The sequence below is a fragment of the Coregonus clupeaformis genome, unplaced genomic scaffold (assembly GCF_020615455.1).
Source record: "Coregonus clupeaformis isolate EN_2021a unplaced genomic scaffold, ASM2061545v1 scaf0173, whole genome shotgun sequence".
Taxonomy (NCBI): domain Eukaryota; kingdom Metazoa; phylum Chordata; class Actinopteri; order Salmoniformes; family Salmonidae; genus Coregonus; species Coregonus clupeaformis.
Window position 1 is genome coordinate 116,374 of NW_025533628.1, and position 23,493 is coordinate 139,866.

The 23,493-nt window shown below is 49.7% G+C and overlaps 1 protein-coding gene across 4 annotated transcripts in view; it reads left to right on the plus strand.

The window, feature by feature from the left end:
• Positions 1-12,072, plus strand: part of LOC121578733 (fumarate hydratase, mitochondrial) — a 36,904-nt gene extending 24,832 nt beyond the window's left edge. For 2 of the 4 annotated variants that reach the window (XM_041893143.2, XM_041893129.2), the window contains 4 exons: positions 4,808-5,011; positions 6,169-6,296; positions 9,980-10,133; positions 11,136-12,072. In XM_041893143.2, coding sequence (XP_041749077.2) covers positions 4,808-5,011; positions 6,169-6,296; positions 9,980-10,133; positions 11,136-11,278 — 629 coding nt within the window. In that variant the 3' untranslated portion in view covers positions 11,279-12,072. The remainder of the gene's footprint in view (positions 1-4,807; positions 5,012-6,168; positions 6,297-9,979; positions 10,134-11,135) is intronic. The other 2 variants (XR_006002827.2, XM_041893136.2) reach the window with 2 other exon arrangements.
• The last annotated feature ends 11,421 nt before the right edge of the window (positions 12,073-23,493 follow it).

Here is a 23,493-nt window from a genome sequence, read left to right on the forward strand (position 1 = left end):
GGTGTCCTCCAGGGCTCTGTACTAGGTCCTCTTTAATGTCTCACTACTGGTGTCCCCCAGGGCTCTGTACTCTGTCCTCTTTAATGTCTCACTACTGCTGTCCCCCAGGGCTCTGTACTAGGTCCTCTTTAATGTCTCACTACTGGTGTCCCCCAGGGCTCTGTACTCTGTCCTCTTTAATGTCTCACTACTGCTGTCCCCCAGGGCTCTATACTAGGTCCTCTTTAATGTCTCACTACTGGTGTCCCCCAGGGCTCTGTACTAGGTCCTCTTTAATGTCTCACTACTGCTGTCCTCCAGGACTCTGTACTAGGTCCTCATTAATGTCTCACTACTGGTGTCCCCCAGGGCTCTGTACTAGGTCCTCTTTAATGTCTCACTACTGGTGTCCTCCAGGGCTCTGTACTAGGTCCTCTTTAATGTCTCACTACTGGTGTCCTCCAGGGCTCTGTACTAGGTCCTCTTTAATGTCTCACTACTGGTGTCCCCCAGGGCTCTGTACTCTGTCCTCTTTAATGTCTCACTACTGGTGTCCTCCAGGGCTCTGTACTAGGTCCTCTTTAATGTCTCACTACTGGTGTCCCCCAGGGCTCTGTACTCTGTCCTCTTTAATGTCTCATTACTGGTGTCCTCCAGGACTCTGTACTAGGTCCTCATTAATGTCTCACTACTGGTGTCCTCCAGGGCTCTGTACTAGGTCCTCTTTAATGTCTCACTACTGGTGTCCCCCAGGGCTCTGTACTAGGTCCTCTTTAATGTCTCACTACTGGTGTCCTCCAGGGCTCTGTACTCTGTCCTCTTTAATGTCTCACTACTGGTGTCCCCCAGGACTCTGTACTAGGTCCTCTTTAATGTCTCATTACTGCTGTCCCCCAGGGCTCTGTACTCTGTCCTCCATTATGTCTCACTACTGGTGTCCCCCAGGGCTCTGTACTAGGTCCTCTTTAATGTCTCACTACTGGTGTCCTCCAGGGCTCTGTACTCTGTCCTCCATTATGTCTCACTACTGGTGTCCCCCAGGACTCTGTACTAGGTCCTCTTTAATGGCTCACTACTGGTGTCCCCCAGGGCTCTGTACTCTGTCCTCCATTATGTCTCACTACTGGTGTCCTCCAGGGCTCTGTACTCTGTCCTCCATCATGTCTCACTACTGGTGTCCCCCAGGACTCTGTACTAGGTCCTCTTTAATGGCTCACTACTGGTGTCCCCCAGGGCTCTGTACCCTGTCCTCCATTATGTCTCACTATTGGTGTCCCCACAGGGCTCTGCACTAGGTCCTCTTTAATGTCTCACTACTGGTGTCCCCCAGGGCTCTGTAATAGGTCCTCTTTAATGTCTCACTACTGGTGTCCCCCAGGGCTCAGTACTAGGTCCTCTTTAATGTCTCACTACTGGTGTCCCCCAGGGCTCAGTACTAGGTCCTCTTTAATGTCTCACTACTGGTGTCCCCCAGGGCTCTGTACTAGGTCCTCTTTAATGTCTCACTACTGGTGTCCCCCAGGGCTCTGCACTAGGTCCTCTTTAATGGCTCACTACTGGTGTCCCCCAGGGCTCTGTACTAGGTCCTCTTTAATGTCTCACTACTGGTGTCCCCAGGGCTCTGTACTCTGTCCTCTTTAATGTCTCACTACTGGTGTCCCCCAGGACTCTGTACTAGGTCCTCTTTAATGTCTCACTACTGGTGTCCCTAGGGCTCTGTACTCTGTCCTCTTTAATGTCTCACTACTGCTGTCCTCCAGGACTCTGTACTCTGTCCTCTTTAATGTCTCACTATTGGTGTCCCCCAGGGCTCTGTACTAGGTCCTCTTTAATGTCTCACTACTGGTGTCCCCCAGGGCTCAGTACTAGGTCCTCTTTAATGTCTCACTACTGGTGTCCTCCAGGGCTCTGTACTAGGTCCTCTTTAATGTCTCACTACTGGTGTCCCCCAGGACTCTGTACTAGGTCCTCTTTAATGTCTCACTACTGGTGTCCTCCAGGGCTCTGTACTAGGTCCTCATTAATGTCTCACTACTGGTGTCCCCCAGGACTCTGTACTAGGTCCTCTTTAATGTCTCACTACTGGTGTCCCCCAGGGCTCTGTACTCTGTCCTCTTTAATGTCTCACTACTGGTGTCCTCCAGGGCTCTGTACTAGGTCCTCTTTAATGTCTCACTACTGGTGTCCTCCAGGGCTCTGTACTAGGTCCTCTTTAATGTCTCACTACTGGTGTCCCCAGGGCTCTGTACTCTGTCCTCTTTAATGTCTCACTACTGGTGTCCCCCAGGACTCTGTACTAGGTCCTCATTAATGTCTCACTACTGGTGTCCCCCAGGGCTCTGTACTCTGTCCTCTTTAATGTCTCACTACTGGTGTCCCCCAGGGCTCAGTACTAGGTCCTCATTAATGTCTCACTACTGGTGTCCCCCAGGACTCTGTACTAGGTCCTCATTAATGTATCTCTACTGGTGTCCCCCAGGGCTCAGTACTAGGTCCTCTTTAATGTCTCACTACTGGTGTCCCCAGGGACTCTGTACTAGGTCCTCTTTAATGTCTCACTATTGGTGTCCCCCAGGGCTCTGTACTAGGTCCTCTTTAATGTCTCACTACTGGTGTCCTCCAGGGCTCTGTACTAGGTCCTCTTTAATGTCTCACTACTGGTGTCCCCCAGGACTCTGTACTAGGTCCTCATTAATGTCTCACTACTGGTGTCCCCCAGGGCTCAGTACTAGGTCCTCTTTAATGTCTCACTACTGGTGTCCTCCAGGACTCTGTACTCTGTCCTCTTTAATTTCTCACTACTGGTGTCCTCCAGGGCTCTGTACTAGGTCGTCTTTAATGTCTCACTACTGGTGTCCCCCAGGGCTCTGTACTCTGTCCTCTTTAATGTCTCACTACTGGTGTCCCCCAGGACTCTGTACTAGGTCCTCATTAATGTCTCACTACTGGTGTCCCCCAGGACTCTGTACTAGGTCCTCATTAATGTCTCACTACTGGTGTCCCCCAGGACTCTGTACTAGGTCCTCATTAATGTCTCACTACTGGTGTCCCCCAGGGCTCAGTACTAGGTCCTCTTTAATGTCTCACTACTGGTGTCCTCCAGGACTCTGTACTCTGTCCTCTTTAATGTCTCACTACTAGTGTCCCCCAGGGCTCTGTACTAGGTCCTCTTTAATGTCTCACTACTGGTGTCCTCCAGGGCTCAGTACTAGGTCCTCTTTAATGTCTCACTACTGGTGTCCTCCAGGACTCTGTACTCTGTCCTCTTTAATGTCTCACTACTAGTGTCCCCCAGGGCTCTGTACTAGGTCCTCTTTAATGTCTCACTACTGGTGTCCTCCAGGGCTCTGTACTAGGTCCTCTTTAATGTCTCACTACTGGTGTCCCCCAGGGCTCAGTACTAGGTCCTCTTTAATGTCTCACTACTGGTGTCCTCCAGGACTCTGTACTCTGTCCTCTTTAATGTCTCACTACTAGTGTCCCCCAGGGCTCTGTACTAGGTCCTCTTTAATGTCTCACTACTGGTGTCCTCCAGGGCTCTGTACTAGGTCCTCTTTAATGTCTCACTACTGGTTTCCCCCAGGGCTCTGTACTCTGTCCTCTTTAATGTCTCACTACTGGTGTCCCCCAGGACTCTGTACTAGGTCCTCTTTAATGTCTCACTACTGGTGTCCTCCAGGGCTCAGTACTAGGTCCTCTTTAATGTCTCACTACTGGTGTCCTCCAGGACTCTGTACTCTGACCTCTTTAATGTCTCACTACTAGTGTCCCCCAGGGCTCTGTACTAGGTCCTCTTTAATGTCTCACTACTGGTGTCCTCCAGGGCTCTGTACTAGGTCCTCTTTAATGTCTCACTACTGGTGTCCCCCAGGGCTCAGTACTAGGTCCTCTTTAATGTCTCACTACTGGTGTCCTCCAGGACTCTGTACTCTGTCCTCTTTAATGTCTCACTACTAGTGTCCCCCAGGGCTCTGTACTAGGTCCTCTTTAATGTCTCACTACTGGTGTCCTCCAGGGCTCTGTACTAGGTCCTCTTTAATGTCTCACTACTGGTTTCCCCCAGGGCTCTGTACTCTGTCCTCTTTAATGTCTCACTACTGGTGTCCCCCAGGACTCTGTACTAGGTCCTCTTTAATGTCTCACTACTGGTGTCCCCCAGGGCTCTGTACTGTTTAATGTCTCACTACTGGTGTCCCCCAGGACTCTGTACTAGGTCCTCATTAATGTCTCACTACTGGTGTCCCCCAGGACTCTGTACTAGGTCCTCATTAATGTATCTCTACTGGTGTCCCCCAGGGCTCAGTACTAGGTCCTCTTTAATGTCTCACTACTGGTGTCCCCCAGGGCTCTGTACTAGGTCCTCTTTAATGTCTCACTACTGGTGTCCCCCAGGGCTCTGTACTAGGTCCTCTTTAATGTCTCACTACTGGTGTCCCCCAGGGCTCAGTACTAGGTCCTCTTTAATGTCTCACTACTGGTGTCCCCCAGGGCTCTGTACTAGGTCCTCTTTAATGTCTCACTACTGGTGTCCTCCAGGGCTCTGTACTAGGTCCTCTTTAATGTCTCACTACTGGTGTCCCCCAGGGCTCTGTACTAGGTCCTCTTTAATGTCTCACTACTGGTGTCCTCCAGGGCTCTGTTCTAGGTCCTCTCCTGTTTTCTCTGTACACCAAGTCACTTGGTTGTGTCAGAGGGTTCGAATTGTGTTGTTGTGGCTACAGTTCTCCCTCCCAGCTGTTATCATAAGTCATACATTACATACACTGTCAGCCTTTAATGTTCTATTGTTATCAAGACCTGTCTACATGATGTCATAACCTGTCTCCAGGTCTGCCTTTCGTGACGGCTCCCAACAAGTTTGAGGCTCTGGCGGCCCACGATGCTCTGGTGGAGCTGAGCGGAGCGTTGAACACGGTGGCCGTCAGTATGATGAAGATCGCCAATGATATCCGCTTCCTGGGGTCCGGGCCCCGCTCTGGCCTGGGAGAACTCTGTCTGCCTGAGAACGAGCCAGGTAGCAGCATCATGCCTGGTAAGTAGGTTAGGGTTAGGGGTTAGGGTTTGGGCCCGACTCTGGCCTGGGAGAACTCTGTCTGTCTGAGAACGAGCCTGGTAGCAGCATCATGCCTGGTGAGTTTCCATAGTCTGGTTTTCACCATAGTTGTCAAGCATAACACAATATAGTTCACTGTCAGTAGGAAAGGAGTGAAGGAGATCTCTGAAAGAGTGAACAGTATTTGGACATGCCGTAGAAGGCATAGTACCCAAGTTATTGTGCTCTTCTATATACAGTGGGGAGAACAAGTATTTGATACACTGCCGATTTTGCAGGTTTTCCTACTTACAAAGCATGTAGAGGTCTGTAATTTTTTATCATAGGTACTCTTCAACTGTGAGAGACGGAATCTAAAACAAAAATCCAGAAAATCACATTGTATGATTTTTAAGTAATTAATTATTATTATTTATTTGTTTAAATCGGCAGTGTATCAAATACTTGTTCTCCCCACTGTATGTGTCCCAGTGGTTTTGCATTCGCTAAGTGGAACAGAGCTGCATGATCCCACGTGTCTCCCAGCTGTTCTGAATCGTCCATCTAGGCCGGGTCAGGTTTCAGGGCTTATTTCTGTCCAGGCCTTTTCTTCTTCCTGCTCCTTGACCTCTACTTCAGCAAGACATGGTATAGAGACTATCTAGCTACCCACAACCTGCCTTTATTCAGGGACCTGCAACAATAACATGTTGACGTACTTCTGGCTGTTTTGAAAGGGTAAGGAACCTATGCTCATGACAGGAAGTGATCGTGCTCATGGAATTATTACACACGTTTCTACTGAAGACAGACCTGACATTCTTGAGAGCCTTGAAAGCTGTGCTGTGCTGTCCAGTGTTTACCCTCCCATCAGAAGGAGTGTTGTTGACCTCTGCACAGCTCTATTGTTGTGGGATTTCAAACCGGTTGTGATTTGAGCTAGTGTGTAATGTCCTACCTTGGAATGTTGACTTATGTGTGTGTGTGTTTTAACCATGGGGTTTTAACTAAGATGTGTTTTAACCATGGGGTTTTAACTAAGATGTATTTTAACCATGGGGTTTTAACTAAGATGTATTTTAACCATGGGGTTTTAACTAAGATGTATTTTAACCATGGGGGTTTAACTAAGATGTATTTGAACGTATATCTTCCAGGGAAAGTTAACCCCACCCAGTGCGAGGCCATGACCATGGTAGCAGCCCAGGTTATGGGAAACAACGTGGCTGTGACCATCGGAGGCAGTAATGGACACTTTGAGCTTAACGTCTTCAAGCCAATGATGGTAAGAACTGATATTACCATCAACTAAGACAATACTAATAGGCCAGTTTTGCCATCGATAAAATGCAATTGTGTTCGTTGTCCGTAGCTTATGCCTGCCTATACCATAACCCCACCGCCACCATGGGGCACTCTGTTCACAATGTTGACATCAGCAAATCGCTCGCCCACACAACTCTATTCGTATATATATCGCAAGGCACTACAGAGGGTAGTGTGTACGGCCCAGTACATCACTGGGGCCAAGCTTCCTGCCATCCAGGACCTCTATACCAGGCGGTGTCAGAAGATGGCCCAGAAAATTGTCAAAGACTCCAGCCACCCTAGTCATAGACTGTTCTCTCTGCTACCGCACGGCAAGCGGTACCGGAGTGCCAAGTCTAGGTCCAAAAGGCTTCTTAACAGCTTCTACCCCCAAGCCATAAGACTCCTGAACAGCTAATCATGGCTACCCGGACTATTTGCATTTGCCCCCCCCCCACCCCACCCCCTCTTTTACGCTGCTGCTACTCTGTTAATTATCTATGCATAGTCACTTTAACTCTACCTACATGTACATATTACCTCAATTACCTTGACTAACCAGTGCCCCAGCACATTGACTCTGTCCCGGTACCCCCTGTATATAGCCTCCCTACTGTTATTTTTACTGCTGCTCTTTAATTACTTGTTACTTTTATTTCGTATTTTATTTTGTATTTTTTTTGTGATTTGTAATTTTTTTTAAATGTGGCTTGTCAGTCAGCATTTCTCTAAGGTATACCTACACCTGCTGTATTCAGCGCATGTGACACATTTACATTTGATTTATACTTTTACTCAAGTATGACAATTGGGTACTTTTCCCAGCACTGGTATAAAACAATGATTAGATGGGAGAGGCGGGACTTGACTGAGATGCTTCCCCCCCCCCTGTCAGTGGTTAACAGGAGACTTGCAGCGCATCAAGCGTATAAAATATAACAATTTTAGCGTCGGGCTCCGCAGACACCTGCAGGCAGTTTGGATGAAATGAGATTGAATCAGTGAGTAAATGTATTTTGCAACACATCCTGTTTGGTCAGCAAGTAGGTGGTTGTCGGGAAGCCTGGTCCCAGATCTGTTCCCAAGACCGCACAAACAGATCTGGGACCAGGCTAGTTGGCAGGTAGCTGGGTCATAATCGTAACTCCTCCCCTCTCCCGTCCTCACAGATTAACATGGTGTTGAACTCAGCCAGGCTGCTGGGGGACGCCTCAGTCATACTTTAACTCGTCCTCTCTCCTCCTCCCAGATAAAGAACGTGTTGAACTCAGCCAGGCTGCTGGGGGACGCCTCAGTCATACTTTAACTCGTCCCTCTCTCCTCCTCCCAGATAAAGAACGTGTTGAACTCCAGCCAGGCTGCTGGGGGACGCCTCAGTCATACTTTAACTTCGTCCTCTCTCCTCCTCCCAGATAAAGAACGTGTTGAACTGAGCCAGGCTGCTGGGGGACGCCTCAGTCATACCTTTAACTCGTCCTCTCTCCTCCTCCCAGATAAAGAACGTGTTGAACTCAGCCAGGCTGCTGGGGGACGCCTCAGTCATACTTTAACTCGTCCCTCTCTCCTCCTCCCAGATAAAGAACGTGTTGAACTCAGCCAGGCTGCTGGGGGACGCCTCAGTCATACTTTAACTCGTCCTCTCTCCTCCTCCCAGATAAAGAACGTGTTGAACTCAGCCAGGCTGCTGGGGGACGCCTCAGTCATACTTTAACTCGTCCTCTCTCCTCCTCCCAGATAAAGAACGTGTTGAACTCAGCCAGGCTGCTGGGGACGCCTCAGTCATACTTTAACTCGTCCTCTCTCCTCCTCCCAGATAAAGAACGTGTTGAACTCAGCCAGGCTGCTGGGGGACGCCTCAGTCATACTTTAACTCGTCCTCTCTCCTCCTCCCAGATAAAGAACGTGTTGAACTCAGCCAGGCTGCTGGGGGACCCCTCAGTCATACTTTAACTCGTCCTCTCTCCTCCTCCCAGATAAAGAACGTGTTGAACTCAGCCAGGCTGCTGGGGGACGCCTCAGTCATACTTTAACTCGTCCTCTCTCCTCCTCCCAGATAAAGAACGTGTTGAACTCAGCCAGGCTGCTGGGGGACGCCTCAGTCATACTTTAACTCGTCCTCTCTCCTCCTCCCAGATAAAGAACGTGTTGAACTCAGCCAGGCTGCTGGGGGACGCCTCAGTCATACTTTAACTCGTCCTCTCTCCTCCTCCCAGATAAAGAACGTGTTGAACTCAGCCAGGCTGCTGGGGGACGCCTCAGTCATACTTTAACTCGTCCTCTCTCCTCCTCCCAGATAAAGAACGTGTTGAACTCAGCCAGGCTGCTGGGGGACGCCTCAGTCATACTTTAACTCGTCCTCTCTCCTCCTCCCAGATAAAGAACGTGTTGAACTCAGCCAGGCTGCTGGGGGACGCCTCAGTCATACTTTAACTTCGTCCTCTCTCCTCCTCCCAGATAAAGAACGTGTTGAACTCAGCCAGGCTGCTGGGGGACGCCTCAGTCATACTTTTAACTCGTCCTCTCTCCTCCTCCCAGATAAAGAACGTGTTGAACTCAGCCAGGCTGCTGGGGGACGCCTCAGTCATACTTTAACTCGTCCTCTCTCCTCCTCCCAGATAAAGAACGTGTTGAACTGAGCCAGGCTGCTGGGGGACGCCTCAGTCATACTTTAACTCGTCCCTCTCTCCTCCTCCCAGATAAAGAACGTGTTGAACTCAGCCAGGCTGCTGGGGGACGCCTCAGTCATACTTTTAACTCGTCCTCTCTCCTCCTCCCAGATAAAGAACGTGTTGAACTGAGCCAGGCTGCTGGGGGACGCCTCAGTCATACTTTAACTCGTCCTCTCTCCTCCTCCCAGATAAAGAACGTGTTGAACTCAGCCAGGCTGCTGGGGGACGCCTCAGTCATACTTTAACTCGTCCCTCTCTCCTCCTCCCAGATAAAGAACGTGTTGAACTCAGCCAGGCTGCTGGGGGACGCCTCAGTCATACTTTAACTCGTCCCTCTCTCCTCCTCCCAGATAAAGAACGTGTTGAACTCAGCCAGGCTGCTGGGGGACGCCTCAGTCATACTTTAACTCGTCCTCTCTCCTCCTCCCAGATAAAGAACGTGTTGAACTCAGCCAGGCTGCTGGGGGGACCCCTCAGTCATACTTTAACTCGTCCTCTCTCCTCCTCCCAGATAAAGAACGTGTTGAACTCAGCCAGGCTGCTGGGGGACGCCTCAGTCATACTTTAACTCGTCCTCTCTCCTCCTCCCAGATAAAGAACGTGTTGAACTCAGCCAGGCTGCTGGGGGACGCCTCAGTCATACTTTAACTCGTCCTCTCTCCTCCTCCCAGATAAAGAACGTGTTGAACTCAGCCAGGCTGCTGGGGGACGCCTCAGTCATACTTTAACTCGTCCTCTCTCCTCCTCCCAGATAAAGAACGTGTTGAACTGAGCCAGGCTGCTGGGGGACGCCTCAGTCATACTTTAACTCGTCCTCTCTCCTCCTCCCAGATAAAGAACGTGTTGAACTCAGCCAGGCTGCTGGGGGACGCCTCAGTCATACTTTAACTCGTCCTCTCTCCTCCTCCCAGATAAAGAACGTGTTGAACTCAGCCAGGCTGCTGGGGGACGCCTCAGTCATACTTTAACTCGTCCTCTCTCCTCCTCCCAGATAAAGAACGTGTTGAACTCAGCCAGGCTGCTCGGGGACGCCTCCGTCTCCTTCACTGATAACTGTGTGGTGGGCATTGAAGCTAACATCGACAGGATCAACAAACTCATGAACGAGTCCTTGATGCTGGTCACCGCCCTCAACCCACACATAGGTATGTGTTGTAGCACTGAATCTGCTTCAAAGGTTTTTTTTATTTTTTTTATTTAACCTTTATTTAACTGGGCAAGTCCGTTAAGAACAAATTCTTATTTACAATGACGGCCTACACCGGCCAAACCCGGACGACGCTGGGCCAATTGTGCGCCGCCCCCCGTATGGACATACAGGGACCTGCAAGTGCAGGGTACAAGAAGTCAAGTCATGAAAGAGATCTAGATACCTGCACACTGTTGATTTGCTCCAGCAGTGTTTTTGTGCAGAATACAACTGCAGGAGAAATCAACAGGTTATCTATCTGTCTTTCGCTTGTAACCACATCTAACCACTAGAGGGCAGTAACTTACAGTCCCAAGTTCAGCAGTGCTGACATTCACCAGACTGTAATGTGAGTATTGGAAAGGAGATGTTTTGCTCTACAGCACAGTGAGTCTGTTTAAACCCTTCACTGCTTCTACACAATCCATCAACGAACAGTGACTTGGGCATTAAAACACTGATGGCAGCAGCCAGTCAGTGCTTTTAGAGAACACTAAATAAATGTCAGTGTTCAGTGTTGTGATAAATGGTGTTGTGGACGTCATTTAGCAGACGCTCTTATCCAGAGCGACTTTGGTGCATTCACCTTAATTCATCATAGTTCCAGCTCAGTGCCTTTGGTAAGGAGGGCCAAGGTGTGTCTGAAATGTCACCCTATTCCCTATGTAGTGCTCTACTTTTGACCTCCTCCCCCCCCGTCAGTCACAGTGGTTAACAGGAGTTGGCATTAACATTTTTGACATGCGTTTTTCTGGATTTTTTTGTTGTTATTCTGTCTCTCACTGTTCAAATAAACCTACCATTAAAATTATAGACTGATCATGTCTTTGTCAGTGGGCAAACGTACAAAATCAGCAGGGGATCAAATACTTTTTTCCCCTCACTGTAGTTGAGGAAGTAGAAGGTGGTGGTTTGTCATCGGTCTGAATTGAATCCCTTCTCTCTATCTTCTCAATAGGTTACGACAAAGCTGCTAAGATTGCCAAGACAGCCCACAAAGAGGGAGGAAACCTCAAGGAAACTGCTATCAAGCTAGGATACCTGACAGCAGAAGAGTTTGACGCGTGGGTCAAGCCACATGAGATGCTGGGACCCAAGTAGAACACAACACGCTGCAGAATGTCTATGGTTAGAAATGTCTTTGTACAAATAAAATCTTTTTTTTTTGGTTGAAACACATTGCTGTACTTTATTTGACCAGTTTAAGTTGCTGAGAACACGTCCTCATTTACAGCAACGACCTGGGAAGAGTTCCAGGGGAGAGGAGGGGATGGATGAGCCAATTGGAAGCTGTTCCACAGGCCTGATCTATGGACAGATGACTGCTGATCGGGGACACACAATTCGTATTCAGTTAACTATTTTCAGTGAAGGCCAGTGGATGAAATGGTAAAAATGGTTTCTTTCTCATCTAACTATAATAACTATTTTGAGACTGTCACCAAGGATACATGGTATCCTTCAGAAAGATGTTCAGCTATTATCTTGGTCATTTAATGACTTCCCTTGCATTTCCAGGAATATGACATTCACGATTCTGAGAAAGATGATGTGCCATTAGATCAAGGAAGAGTATATTTTAAATCGTTTTTGTGAAATCTTCAGTATCACATTTTGTCCACCTGTAATAATTGACCTACCGCTAGTTTGGGACGCCAACCCACGCACACCCCAGGCCAAGTCACCTTGCCTCCCGATGAAAGTGATTGTTCTGGGGACAGGACAGTTGGGCAACACCAGCTCTACCAGAGAGCCAAGGGACAGTTGCATGTTGCCTGAAGGTGTTTTGTTTTGCCGAAGGACGCTACAATTGAAGGCTCTTACAGAGCTATGCCTTGATGTACTGTTCCCTTTTTGCCATGTAAAGAAAAATAAAAAAATACAATAATTCATCATGTTGCCTCAAACCCTGCTTTCTGAGTTTGTATTCATCCAAACTGATTTAAAATAAGCCGTCTACTCAATCATCAACCGTCATATCCTAAACCTTTAGAAGAGGCTTCACAGTCAACCTCTATGACATGAAGCGTTGCCATTTCCAGCCCAACCTTTAGAAGAGGCTTCACAGTCAACATCTGACATGAAGCGTTGCCATTTCCAGCCCAACCTTTAGAAGAGGCTTCACAGTCAACATCTATGACATGAAGCGTTGCCATTTCCAGCCCAACCTTTAGAAGAGGCTTCACAGTCAACATCTATGACATGAAGCGTTGCCATTTCCAGCCCAACCTTTAGAAGAGGCTTCACAGTCAACATCTATGACATGAAGCGTTGCCATTTCCAGCCCAACCTTTAGAAGAGGCTTCACAGTCAACAGCTATGACATGAAGCGTTGCCATTTCCAGCCCAACCTTTAGAAGAGGCTTCACAGTCAACAGCTATGACATGAAGCGTTGCCATTTCCAGCCCAACCTTTAGAAGAGGCTTCACAGTCAACCTCTATGACATGAAGCGTTGCCATTTCCAGCCCAACCTTTAGAAGAGGCTTCACAGTCAACATCTATGACATGAAGCGTTGCCATTTCCAGCCCAATCCTCCCTGCGCTGCTCTGGTCTCAGTCACAGCTCTGCCTGTCCTGAATCCCCTGCCCTGGTTGCTGTAGGCCAGTGTTTCCCTGGTCCCCCTGTGTTTCCCTGGTCCCCCTGTGTTTCCCTGGTCCTCCTGTGTTTCCCTGGTCCCCCTGTGTTTCCCTGGTCCCCCTGTGTTTCCCTGGTCCTCCTGTGTTTCCCTGGTCCTCCTGTGTTTCCCTGGTCCCCCTGTGTTTCCCTGGTCCCCCTGCGTTTCCCTGGTCCCCCTGTGTTTCCCTGGTCCCCTGTGTTTCCCTGGTCCTCCTGCGTTTCCCTGGTCCTCCTGTGTTTCCCTGGTCCTCCTGTGTTTCCCTGGTCCTCCAGTGTTTCCCTGGTCCCCCTGTGTTTCCCTGGTCCCCTGTTTCCCTGGTCCTCCTGTGTTTCCCTGGTCCTCCTGTGTTTCCCTGGTCCTCCTGTGTTTCCCTGGTCCTCCTGTGTTTCCCTGGTCCTCCTGTGTTTCCCTGGTCCTCCTTTGTTTCCCTGGTCCCCCTGTTTCCCTGGTCCTCCTGTGTTTCCCTGGTCCCCCTGTGTTTCCCTGGTCCCCCTGTGTTTCCCTGGTCCTCCTGTGTTTCCCTGGTCCCCCAGTGTTTCCCTGGTCCCCCAGTGTTTCCCTGGTCCCCCAGTGTTTCCCTGGTCCTCCAGTGTTTCCCTGTGTTTCCCTGGTCCCCCTGTGTTTCCCTGTGTTTCCCTGGTCCCCCTGTTTCCCTGGTCCCCCTGTGTTTCCCTGGCCCCCCTGTGTTTCCCTGGCCCTCCTGTGTTTCCCTGGTCCTCCTGTGTTTCCCTGGTCCCCCTGTGTTTCCCTGGTCCCCCTGTGTTTCCCTGTGTTTCCCTGGTCCCCCTGTTTCCCTGGTCCCCCTGTGTTTCCCTGGCCCCCCTGTGTTTCCCTGGCCCTCCTGTGTTTCCCTGGTCCTCCTGTGTTTCCCTGGTCCCCCTGTGTTTCCCTGGTCCCCCTGTGTTTCCCTGTGTTTCCCTGGTCCTCCTGTGTTTCCCTGGTCCCCCTGTGTTTCCCTGGTCCTCCTGTGTTTCCCTGGTCCCCCAGTGTTTCCCTGGTCCCCCAGTGTTTCCCTGGTCCTCCAGTGTTTCCCTGTGTTTCCCTGGTCCCCCTGTGTTTCCCTGTGTTTCCCTGGTCCCCCTGTTTCCCTGGTCCCCCTGTGTTTCCCTGGCCCCCCTGTGTTTCCCTGGCCCTCCTGTGTTTCCCTGGTCCTCCTGTGTTTCCCTGGTCCCCCTGTGTTTCCCTGGTCCCCCTGTGTTTCCCTGGTCCTCCTGTGTTTCCCTGGTCCCCCTGTGTTTCCCTGGTCCTCCTGTGTTTCCCTGGTCCCCCTGTGTTTCCCTGGTCCTCCTGTGTTTCCCTGGTCCCCCAGTGTTTCCCTGGTCCCCCAGTGTTTCCCTGGTCCCCCTGTGTTTCCCTGGTCCCCCTGTGTTTCCCTGGTTCCCCTGTGTTTCCCTGGTCCCCCTGTGTTTCCCTGGTCCTCCTGTGTTTCCCTGGTCCCCCTGTGTTTCCCTGGTCCTCCTGTGTTTCCCTGGTCCCCCAGTGTTTCCCTGGTCCCCCTGTGTTTCCCAGTGTTTCCCTGGTCCTCCTGTGTTTCCCTGGTTCCCCTGTGTTTCCCTGGTCCCCCTGTGTTTCCCTGGTCCTCCTGTGTTTCCCTGGTCCCCCTGTGTTTCCCAGTGTTTCCCTGGTCCTCCTGTGTTTCCCTGGTCCCCCTGTGTTTCCCTGGTCCCCCTGTGTTTCCCTGGTCCTCCTGTGTTTCCCTGGTTCCCCAGTGTTTCCCTGGTCCCCCTGTGTTTCCCAGTGTTTCCCTGGTCCTCCTGTGTTTCCCTGGTCCTCCTGTGTTTCCCTGGTCCTCCTGTGTTTCCCTGGTCCCCCTGTGTTTCCCTGGTCCTCCTGTGTTTCCCTGGTCCTCCTGTGTTTCCCTGGTCCCCCTGTGTTTCCCTGGTTTCCCTGGTCCTCCAGTACCCCCAACAGTACACCGTTTTATTGTAACCCTGGACAAGCCCAGCTGATGCAACTTGTCAACTAATCAACAAGCCCTCAATGAGTTGAATCAGGTGTGTTTGTCAACGGCTATAACGAAAATGTGTAACCACAAATAACAGCCACCCTGTGTTTTCTAAACGTGGATATCAACTTTGCCACTTCAGCATGCTTCTGTGGCAGAGTCGATGCCACGCAGGGTACAGGCCAGAAGGTTGAGGGTTCGCCGACCACGACAGACGAGCTCACTCCCTGCCTGTTTCATTACACTTTAATCAGCCGGCTGCAGACGATGATTCAGCTAGGGGGAAATCACATTTTCAACATTTTGATGCCATATTTTCCACCAACAGGTTTCTGTGCCAATGCACCACACAACCAATAAACAAAGCATACCGACTTCGGGCACTTCAATATCATGGTTTGTGTGTTTCAACACCACAATAAATAGACTATGTCAATCTGGACAAACAGAATTGTTAACAAATAAAAAAAAATGTAAAATCTTATTTACATAAGTATTCAGACCCTTTGCTATGAGACTCGAAATTGAGCTCCGGTGCATCCTGTTTCCATTCATCATCCTTAAGATGTTTCTACAACTTGATTGGAGTCCACCTGTGGTCAATTCAATTGATTGGACATGATTTGGAAAGGCACATAACCGTCTATATAAGGTCCCACAGTTGACTGTGCATGTCAGAGCAAAAACCAAGACATGAGGTCAAAGGAATTGTGGGTAGACCTCCGAGACAGGATTGTGTCGAGGCACAGATCTGGGGAAGGGTACCAAAACATTTCCGCAGCATTGAAGGTCCCCAAGAACACAGTGGCCTCCATCATTCTTAAATGGAAGAAGTTTGGAACCACCAAGACTCTTCCTAGAGCTGGCCGCCCGGCCAAACTGAGCAATCGGGGGAGAAGGGCCTTGGTCAGGGAGGTGACCAAGAACCCGATGGTCACTCTGACAGAGCTCAAGACTTCCTCTGTAGAGATGGGGGAACCTTCCAGAAGGACAACCATCTCTGCAGCACTCCAACAAACAGGCCTTTATGGTAGAGTAGCCAGACGGAAGCCACTCCTCAGTAAAAGGCACATGACAGCCCGCTTGGAGTTTGCCAAAAGGCACCTAAAGACTCTCAGACCATGAGAAACAAGATTCTCTGGTCTGATAAAACCAAGATTGAACTCTTTGGCCTGAATGCCAAGCGTCACGTCTGGAGGAAACCTGGCACCATCCCTAAGGTGAAGCATGGTGGTGGCAGCATCATGCTGTGGGGATGTTTTTCTGAGGTAGGGACTGGGAGACTAGTCAGGATCGAAGGAAAGATGAACGGAGCAAAGTATAGAGAGATCCTTGATGAAAACCTGCTCCAGAGCTCAGACTGGGCCGAAGGTTCACCTTCCAACAGGACAACGACCCTAACCAAGACAACGCAGGAGTGGCTTCGGGACAAGTTTCTGAATGTCCTTGAGTGGCCCAGCCAGAGCCCGGACTTGAACCCGATCTAACATCTCTGGAGAGACCTGAAAATAGCTGTGCAGCAACGCTCCCCATCCAAACTGACAGAGCTTGAGAGGGTCTGCAGAGAAGAATGGGAGAAACTCCCCAAATACAGGTGAGCCAGGCTTGTAGCGTCATACCCAAGAAAACTCAAGGCTGTAATCGCTACCAAAGCTGCTTCAGCAAAGTACTGAGTAAAGGGTCTGAATATTTATGTAAAAATGTCTAAACCTGTTTTTGCTTTGTCATTATGGGGTATTGTATGTAGATTGATGAGGGAAAAAAACAATTTCATCATTTTTAGAATAAGGCTGTAACGTAACAAAATCTGGAAAAAGTCTGAATACTTTCCAAATGCACTGTACCTGTCTGTCAGCACCATAATCCTACTACCTCTCTGGACTAACTAATGGGGATAGACCTGTCTGTCAGCACCATAACTAATGGGGATAGACCTGTCTGTCAGCACCATAACTAATGGGGATAGACCTGTCTGTCAGCACCATAACTAATGGGGATATACCTGTCTGTCAGCACCATAATCCTACTACCTCTCTGGATTAACTAATGGGGATAGACCTGTCTGTCAGCACCATAATCCTACTACCTCTCTGGACTAACTTATGGGGATAGACCTGTCTGTCAGCACCATAACTTATGGGGATAGACCTGTCTGTCAGCACCATAACTAATGGGGATAGACCTGTCTGTCAGCACCATAACTAATGGGGATAGACCTGTCTGTCAGCACCATAACTAATGGGGATAGACCTGTCTGTCAGCACCATAACTAATGGGGATAGACCTGTCTGTCAGCACCATAACTAATGGGGATAGACCTGTCTGTCAGCACCATAACTAATGGGGATAGACCTGTCTGTCAGCACATGGAGACAGAGAGGGCTCTGTCCCAAATGGTACCCTATTCACGGCCCACAGGGTTCTGGTCGAAAGTAGTACACTATATATGGAATAGGGTGCCATTTGGGACACAGTTAGTCTAGGAGAGATGAGGAGAGGAAGAGTGACATGTAGGAGAGCTGCAGGTATCTCCCCTGGGGAAGGACTTAGCTTAGACCTCCAGAGCTGTGGCAGGAGAGCTGCTGGTATCTCCCCTGGGGAAGGACTTAGCTCAGACCTCCAGAGCTGTGGCAGGAGAGCTGCTGGTATCTCCCCTGGGGAAGGACTTAGCTTAGACCTCCAGAGCTGTGGCAGGAGAGCTGCTGGTATCTCCCCTGGGGAAGGACTTAGCTCAGACCTCCAGAGCTGTGGCAGGAGAGCTGCTGGTATCTCCCCTGGGGAAGGACTTAGCTTAGACCTCCAGAGCTGTGGCAGGAGAGCTGCTGGTATCTCCCCTGGGGAAGGACTTAGCTCAGACCTCCAGAGCTGTGGCAGGAGAGCTGCTGGTATCTCCCCTGGGGAAGGACTTAGCTTAGACCTCCAGAGCTGTGGCAGGAGAGCTGCTGGTATCTCCCCTGGGGAAGGACTTAGCTTAGACCTCCAGAGCTGTGGCAGGAGAGCTGCTGGTATCTCCCCTGGGGAAGGACTTAGCTTAGACCTCCAGAGCTGCAGGTATCTCCCCTGGGGAAGGACTTAGCTTAGACCTCCAGAGCTGTGGCAGGAGAGCTGCTGGTATCTCCACTGGGGAAGGACTTAGCTTAGACCTCCAGAGCTGCAGGTATCTCCCCTGGGGAAGGACTTAGCTCAGACCTCCAGAGCTGTGGCAGGAGAGCTGCTGGTATCTCCCCTGGGGAAGGACTTAGCTTAGACCTCCAGAGCTGTGGCAGGAGAGCTGCTGGTATCTCCACTGGGGAAGGACTTAGCTTAGACCTCCAGAGCTGCAGGTATCTCCCCTGGGGAAGGACTTAGCTTAGACCTCCAGAGCTGTGGCAGGAGAGCTGCTGGTATCTCCCCCTGGGGAAGGACTTAGCTTAGACCTCCAGAGCTGTGGCAGGAGAGCTGCTGGTATCTCCCCTGGGGAAGGACTTAGCTCAGACCTTGGGGAAGGACTTAGCTCAGACCTCCAGAGCTTAGCATGCAACCCAAATGGCACCCTATTCCCTATATAGTACACTTATTTTGACCGCGATCCGTAGGGCTCTGGGCGAAAGTATTCCACTATATAGGGAATAGGGTGTGTTTGGATGCACCCCCTGGCTCTGATAGGGTGTGATTTTGGATGCACCCCCTGGCTCTGATAGGGTGTGATTTTGGATGCACCCCTGGCTCTGTTAGGGTGCGATTTTGGATGCACCCCCTGGCTCTGTTAGCTGGACCCCAGGTGAGCTCTATTGACTGTGGACTAGCTGATTAGGAGAGGAGGCATTAGCAAGTCATGCCCTTTCTGGCAGAAGCTTGTTCATTAGTATGGAATATACAGTAGAATACCTGTTCAATTCTCATTGCCTGCCCTTAGCCACAACCACAGGCATATTTCAATATTGATGCTTTATTCATTGACACAAAGCTATGCAAATTGCCGTGTTCAGGTTATACACAATCTGATGTTTTTCCCCATTTGAAATATTTTAGCTTTTGGGGAGATGTCAAAGATTTCCTTGATTTACATTTTTTACATTTTAGTCATTTAGCAGACGCTCTTATCCAGAGCGACTTACAGTTAGTGAGTGCATACATTTTTCATACTGGCCCCCCATGGGAATCGAACCCACAACCCTGGCGTTGCAAATCCCCTACTCTACCAACTGAGCTACAGGAGGTAGTAGAATAAACACGGTGTGGGTCCTAAACCTCAACGCATTCTCATTCAACACATCTAGCAGTCAGTCCAGCACCATTCAACACATCTAGCAGTCAGTCCAGCACCATTCAACACATCTAGCAGTCAGTCCAGCACCATTCAACACATCTAGCAGTCAGTCCAGTCCAGCACCATTCAACACATCTAGCAGTCAGTCCAGCACCATTCAACACATCTAGCAGTCAGTCCAGCACCATTCAACACATCTAGCAGTCAGTCCAGCACCATTCAACACATCTAGCAGTCAGTCCAGCACCATTCAACACATCTAGCAGTCAGTCCAGCACCATTCAACACATGTAGCAGTCGGTCCAGCACCATTCAACACATCTAGCAGTCAGTCCAGTCCAGCACCATTCAACACATCTAGCAGTCAGTCCAGCACCATTCAACACATCTAGCAGTCAGTCCAGCACCATTCAACACATCTAGCAGTCAGTCCAGCACCATTCAACACATCTAGCAGTCAGTCCAGCACCATTCAACACATCTAGCAGTCAGTCCAGCACCATTCAACACATCTAGCAGTCAGTCCAGCACCATTCAACACATCTAGCAGTCAGTCAGTCCAGCACCATTCAACACATCTAGCAGTCAGTCCAGTCCAGCACCATTCAACACATCTAGCAGTCAGTCCAGCACCATTCAACACATCTAGCAGTCAGTCAGTCCAGCACCATTCAACACATCTAGCAGTCAGTCCAGCACCATTCAACACATCTAGCAGTCAGTCCAGTCCAGCACCATTCAACACATCTAGCAGTCAGTCCAGCACCATTCAACACATCTAGCAGTCAGTCCAGCACCATTCAACACATCTAGCAGTCAGTCCAGCACCATTCAACACATCTAGCAGTCAGTCCAGCACCATTCAACACATCTAGCAGTCCAGTCCAGCACCATTCAACACATCTAGCAGTCAGTCCAGCACCATTCAACACATCTAGCAGTCAGTCCAGCACCATTCAACACATCTAGCAGTCAGTCCAGCACCATTCAACACATCTAGCAGTCAGTCCAGCACCATTCAACACATCTAGCAGTCAGTCCAGCACCATTCAACACATCTAGCAGTCAGTCCAGCACCATTCAACACATCTAGCAGTCAGTCCAGCACCATTCAACACATCTAGCAGTCAGTCCAGCACCATTCAACACATCTAGCAGTCAGTCCAGCACCATTCAACACATCTAGCAGTCAGTCCAGCACCATTCAACACATCTAGCAGTCAGTCCAGCACCATTCAACACATCTAGCAGTCAGTCCAGCACCATTCAACACATCTAGCAGTCAGTCCAGCACCATTCAACACATCTAGCAGTCAGTCCAGCACCATTCAACACATCTAGCAGTCAGTCCAGCACCATTCAACACATCTAGCAGTCAGTCCAGCACCATTCAACACATCTAGCAGTCAGTCCAGCACCATTCAACACATCTAGCAGTCAGTCCAGCACCATTCAACACATGTAGCAGTCAGTCCAGCACCATTCAACACATGTAGCAGTCAGTCCAGCACCATTCAACACATCTAGCAGTCAGTCCAGCACCATTCAACACATCTAGCAGTCAGTCCAGCACCATTCAACACATCTAGCAGTCAGTCCAGCACCATTCAACACATCTAGCAGTCAGTCCAGCACCATTCAACACATCTAGCAGTCAGTCCAGCACCATTCAACACATCTAGCAGTCAGTCCAGCACCATTCAACACATCTAGCAGTCAGTCCAGCACCATTCAACACATCTAGCAGTCAGTCCAGCACCATTCAACACATCTAGCAGTCAGTCCAGCACCATTCAACACATCTAGCAGTCAGTCCAGCACCATTCAACACATCTAGCAGTCAGTCCAGCACCATTCAACACATCTAGCAGTCAGTCCAGCACCATTCAACACATCTAGCAGTCAGTCCAGCACCATTCAACACATCTAGCAGTCAGTCCAGCACCATTCAACACATCTAGCAGTCAGTCCAGCACCATTCAACACATCTAGCAGTCAGTCCAGCACCATTCAACACATCTAGCAGTCAGTCCAGCACCATTCAACACATCTAGCAGTCAGTCCAGTCCAGCACCATTCAACACATCTAGCAGTCAGTCCAGCACCATTCAACACATCTAGCAGTCAGTCCAGCACCATTCAACACATCTAGCAGTCAGTCCAGTCCAGCACCATTCAACACATCTAGCAGTCAGTCCAGTCCAGCACCATTCAACACATCTAGCAGTCAGTCCAGCACCATTCAACACATCTAGCAGTCAGTCCAGCACCATTCAACACATCTAGCAGTCAGTCCAGCACCATTCAACACATCTAGCAGTCAATCCAGCACCATTCAACACATCTAGCAGTCAGTCCAGCACCATTCAACACATCTAGCAGTCAGTCCAACACCATTCAACACATCTAGCAGTCAGTCCAGTCCAACACCATTCAACACATCTAGCAGTCCAGTCCAGCACCATTCAACACATCTAGCAGTCAGTCCAGCACCATTCAACACATCTAGCAGTCAGTCCAGCACCATTCAACACATCTAGCAGTCAGTCCAGTCCAGCACCATTCAACACATCTAGCAGTCAGTCCAGTCCAGCACCATTCAACACATCTAGCAGTCAGTCCAGCACCATTCAACACATCTAGCAGTCAGTCCAGCACCATTCAACACATCTAGCAGTCAGTCCAGCACCATTCAACACATCTAGCAGTCAGTCCAGCACCATTCAACACATCTAGCAGTCAGTCCAGCACAATTCAACACATCTAGCAGTCAGTCCAGCACCATTTAACACATCTAGCAGTCAGTCCAGCACCATTCAACACATCTAGCAGTCAGTCCAGCACCATTCAACACATCTAGCAGTCAGTCCAGCACCATTCAACACATCTAGCAGTCAGTCCAGCACCATTCAACACATCTAGCAGTCAGTCCAGCACCATTCAACACATCTAGCAGTCAGTCCAGCACCATTCAACACATCTAGCAGTCAGTCCAGCACCATTCAACACATCTAGCAGTCAGTCCAGCACCATTCAACACATCTAGCAGTCAGTCCAGCACCATTCAACACATCTAGCAGTCAGTCCAGCACCATTCAACACATCTAGCAGTCAGTCCAGCACCATTCAACACATCTAGCAGTCAGTCCAGTCCAGCACCATTCAACACATCTAGCAGTCAGTCCAGCACCATTCAACACATCTAGCAGTCAGTCCAGCACCATTCAACACATCTAGCAGTCAGTCCAGCACCATTCAACACATGTAGCAGTCAGTCCAGCACCATTCAACACATCTAGCAGTCAGTCCAGTCCAGCACCATTCAACACATCTAGCAGTCAGTCCAGCACCATTCAACACATCTAGCAGTCAGTCCAGCACCATTCAACACATCTAGCAGTCAGTCCAGCACCATTCAACACATCTAGCAGTCAGTCCCGCACCATTCAACACATCTAGCAGTCAGTCCAGCACCATTCAACACATCTAGCAGTCAGTCCAGCACCATTCAACACATCTAGCAGTCAGTCCAGTCCAGCACCATTCAATCAATCAATCAATCAATTTTATTTTATATAGCCCTTCTTACATCAGCTAATATCTCGAAGTGCTGTACAGAAACCCAGCCTAAAACCCCAAACAGCTAGTAATGCAGGTGTAGAAGCACGGTGGCTAGGAAAAACTCCCTAGAAAGGCAAAACCTAGGAAGAAACCTAGAGAGGAACCAGGCTATGAGGGGTGGCCAGTCCTCTTCTGGCTGTGCCGGGTGGAGATTATAACAGAACCATGCCAAGATGTTCAAAAATGTTCATAAGTGACAAGCATGGTCAAATAATAATCAGGAATAAATCTCAGTTGGCTTTTCATAGCCGATCATTAGAGTTTAAAACAGCAGGTCTGGGACAGGTAGGGGTTCCATAACCGCAGGCAGAACAGTTTAAACTGGAATAGCAGCAAGGCCAGGCGGACTGGGGACAGCAAGGAGTCACCACGGCCGGTAGTCCCGACGTATGGTCCTAGGGCTCAGGTCTCTCAGTTGGCTTTTCATAGCCGATCATTTAGAGTTGAAAACAGCAGGTCTGGGACAGGTAGGGGTTTCGTAGCCGCAGGCAGAACAGTTGAAACTGGAATAGCAGCAAGGCCAGGCGGACTGGGGACAGCAAGGTGTCATCATGCCCGGTAGTCCTGACGTATGGTCCTAGGGCTCAGGTTCTCAGAGAGAAAGAGAGAACGAGAGAATTAGAGAGAGCATACTTAAATTCACACAGGACACTGGATAAGACAGGAGAAGTACTCCAGGTATAACCAACTAACCCCAGCCCCCGCGACATAAACTACTGCAGCATAAATACTGGAGGCTGAGACAGGAGCGGTCCGGAGACACTGTGGCCCCATCCGAAGAAACCCCCGGACAGGGCCAAACAGGAAGGATATAACCCCACCCACTCCGAAGAAGCCCGCCCACTAGAGGGATATCCCCAACCACCAACTTACAATCCTGA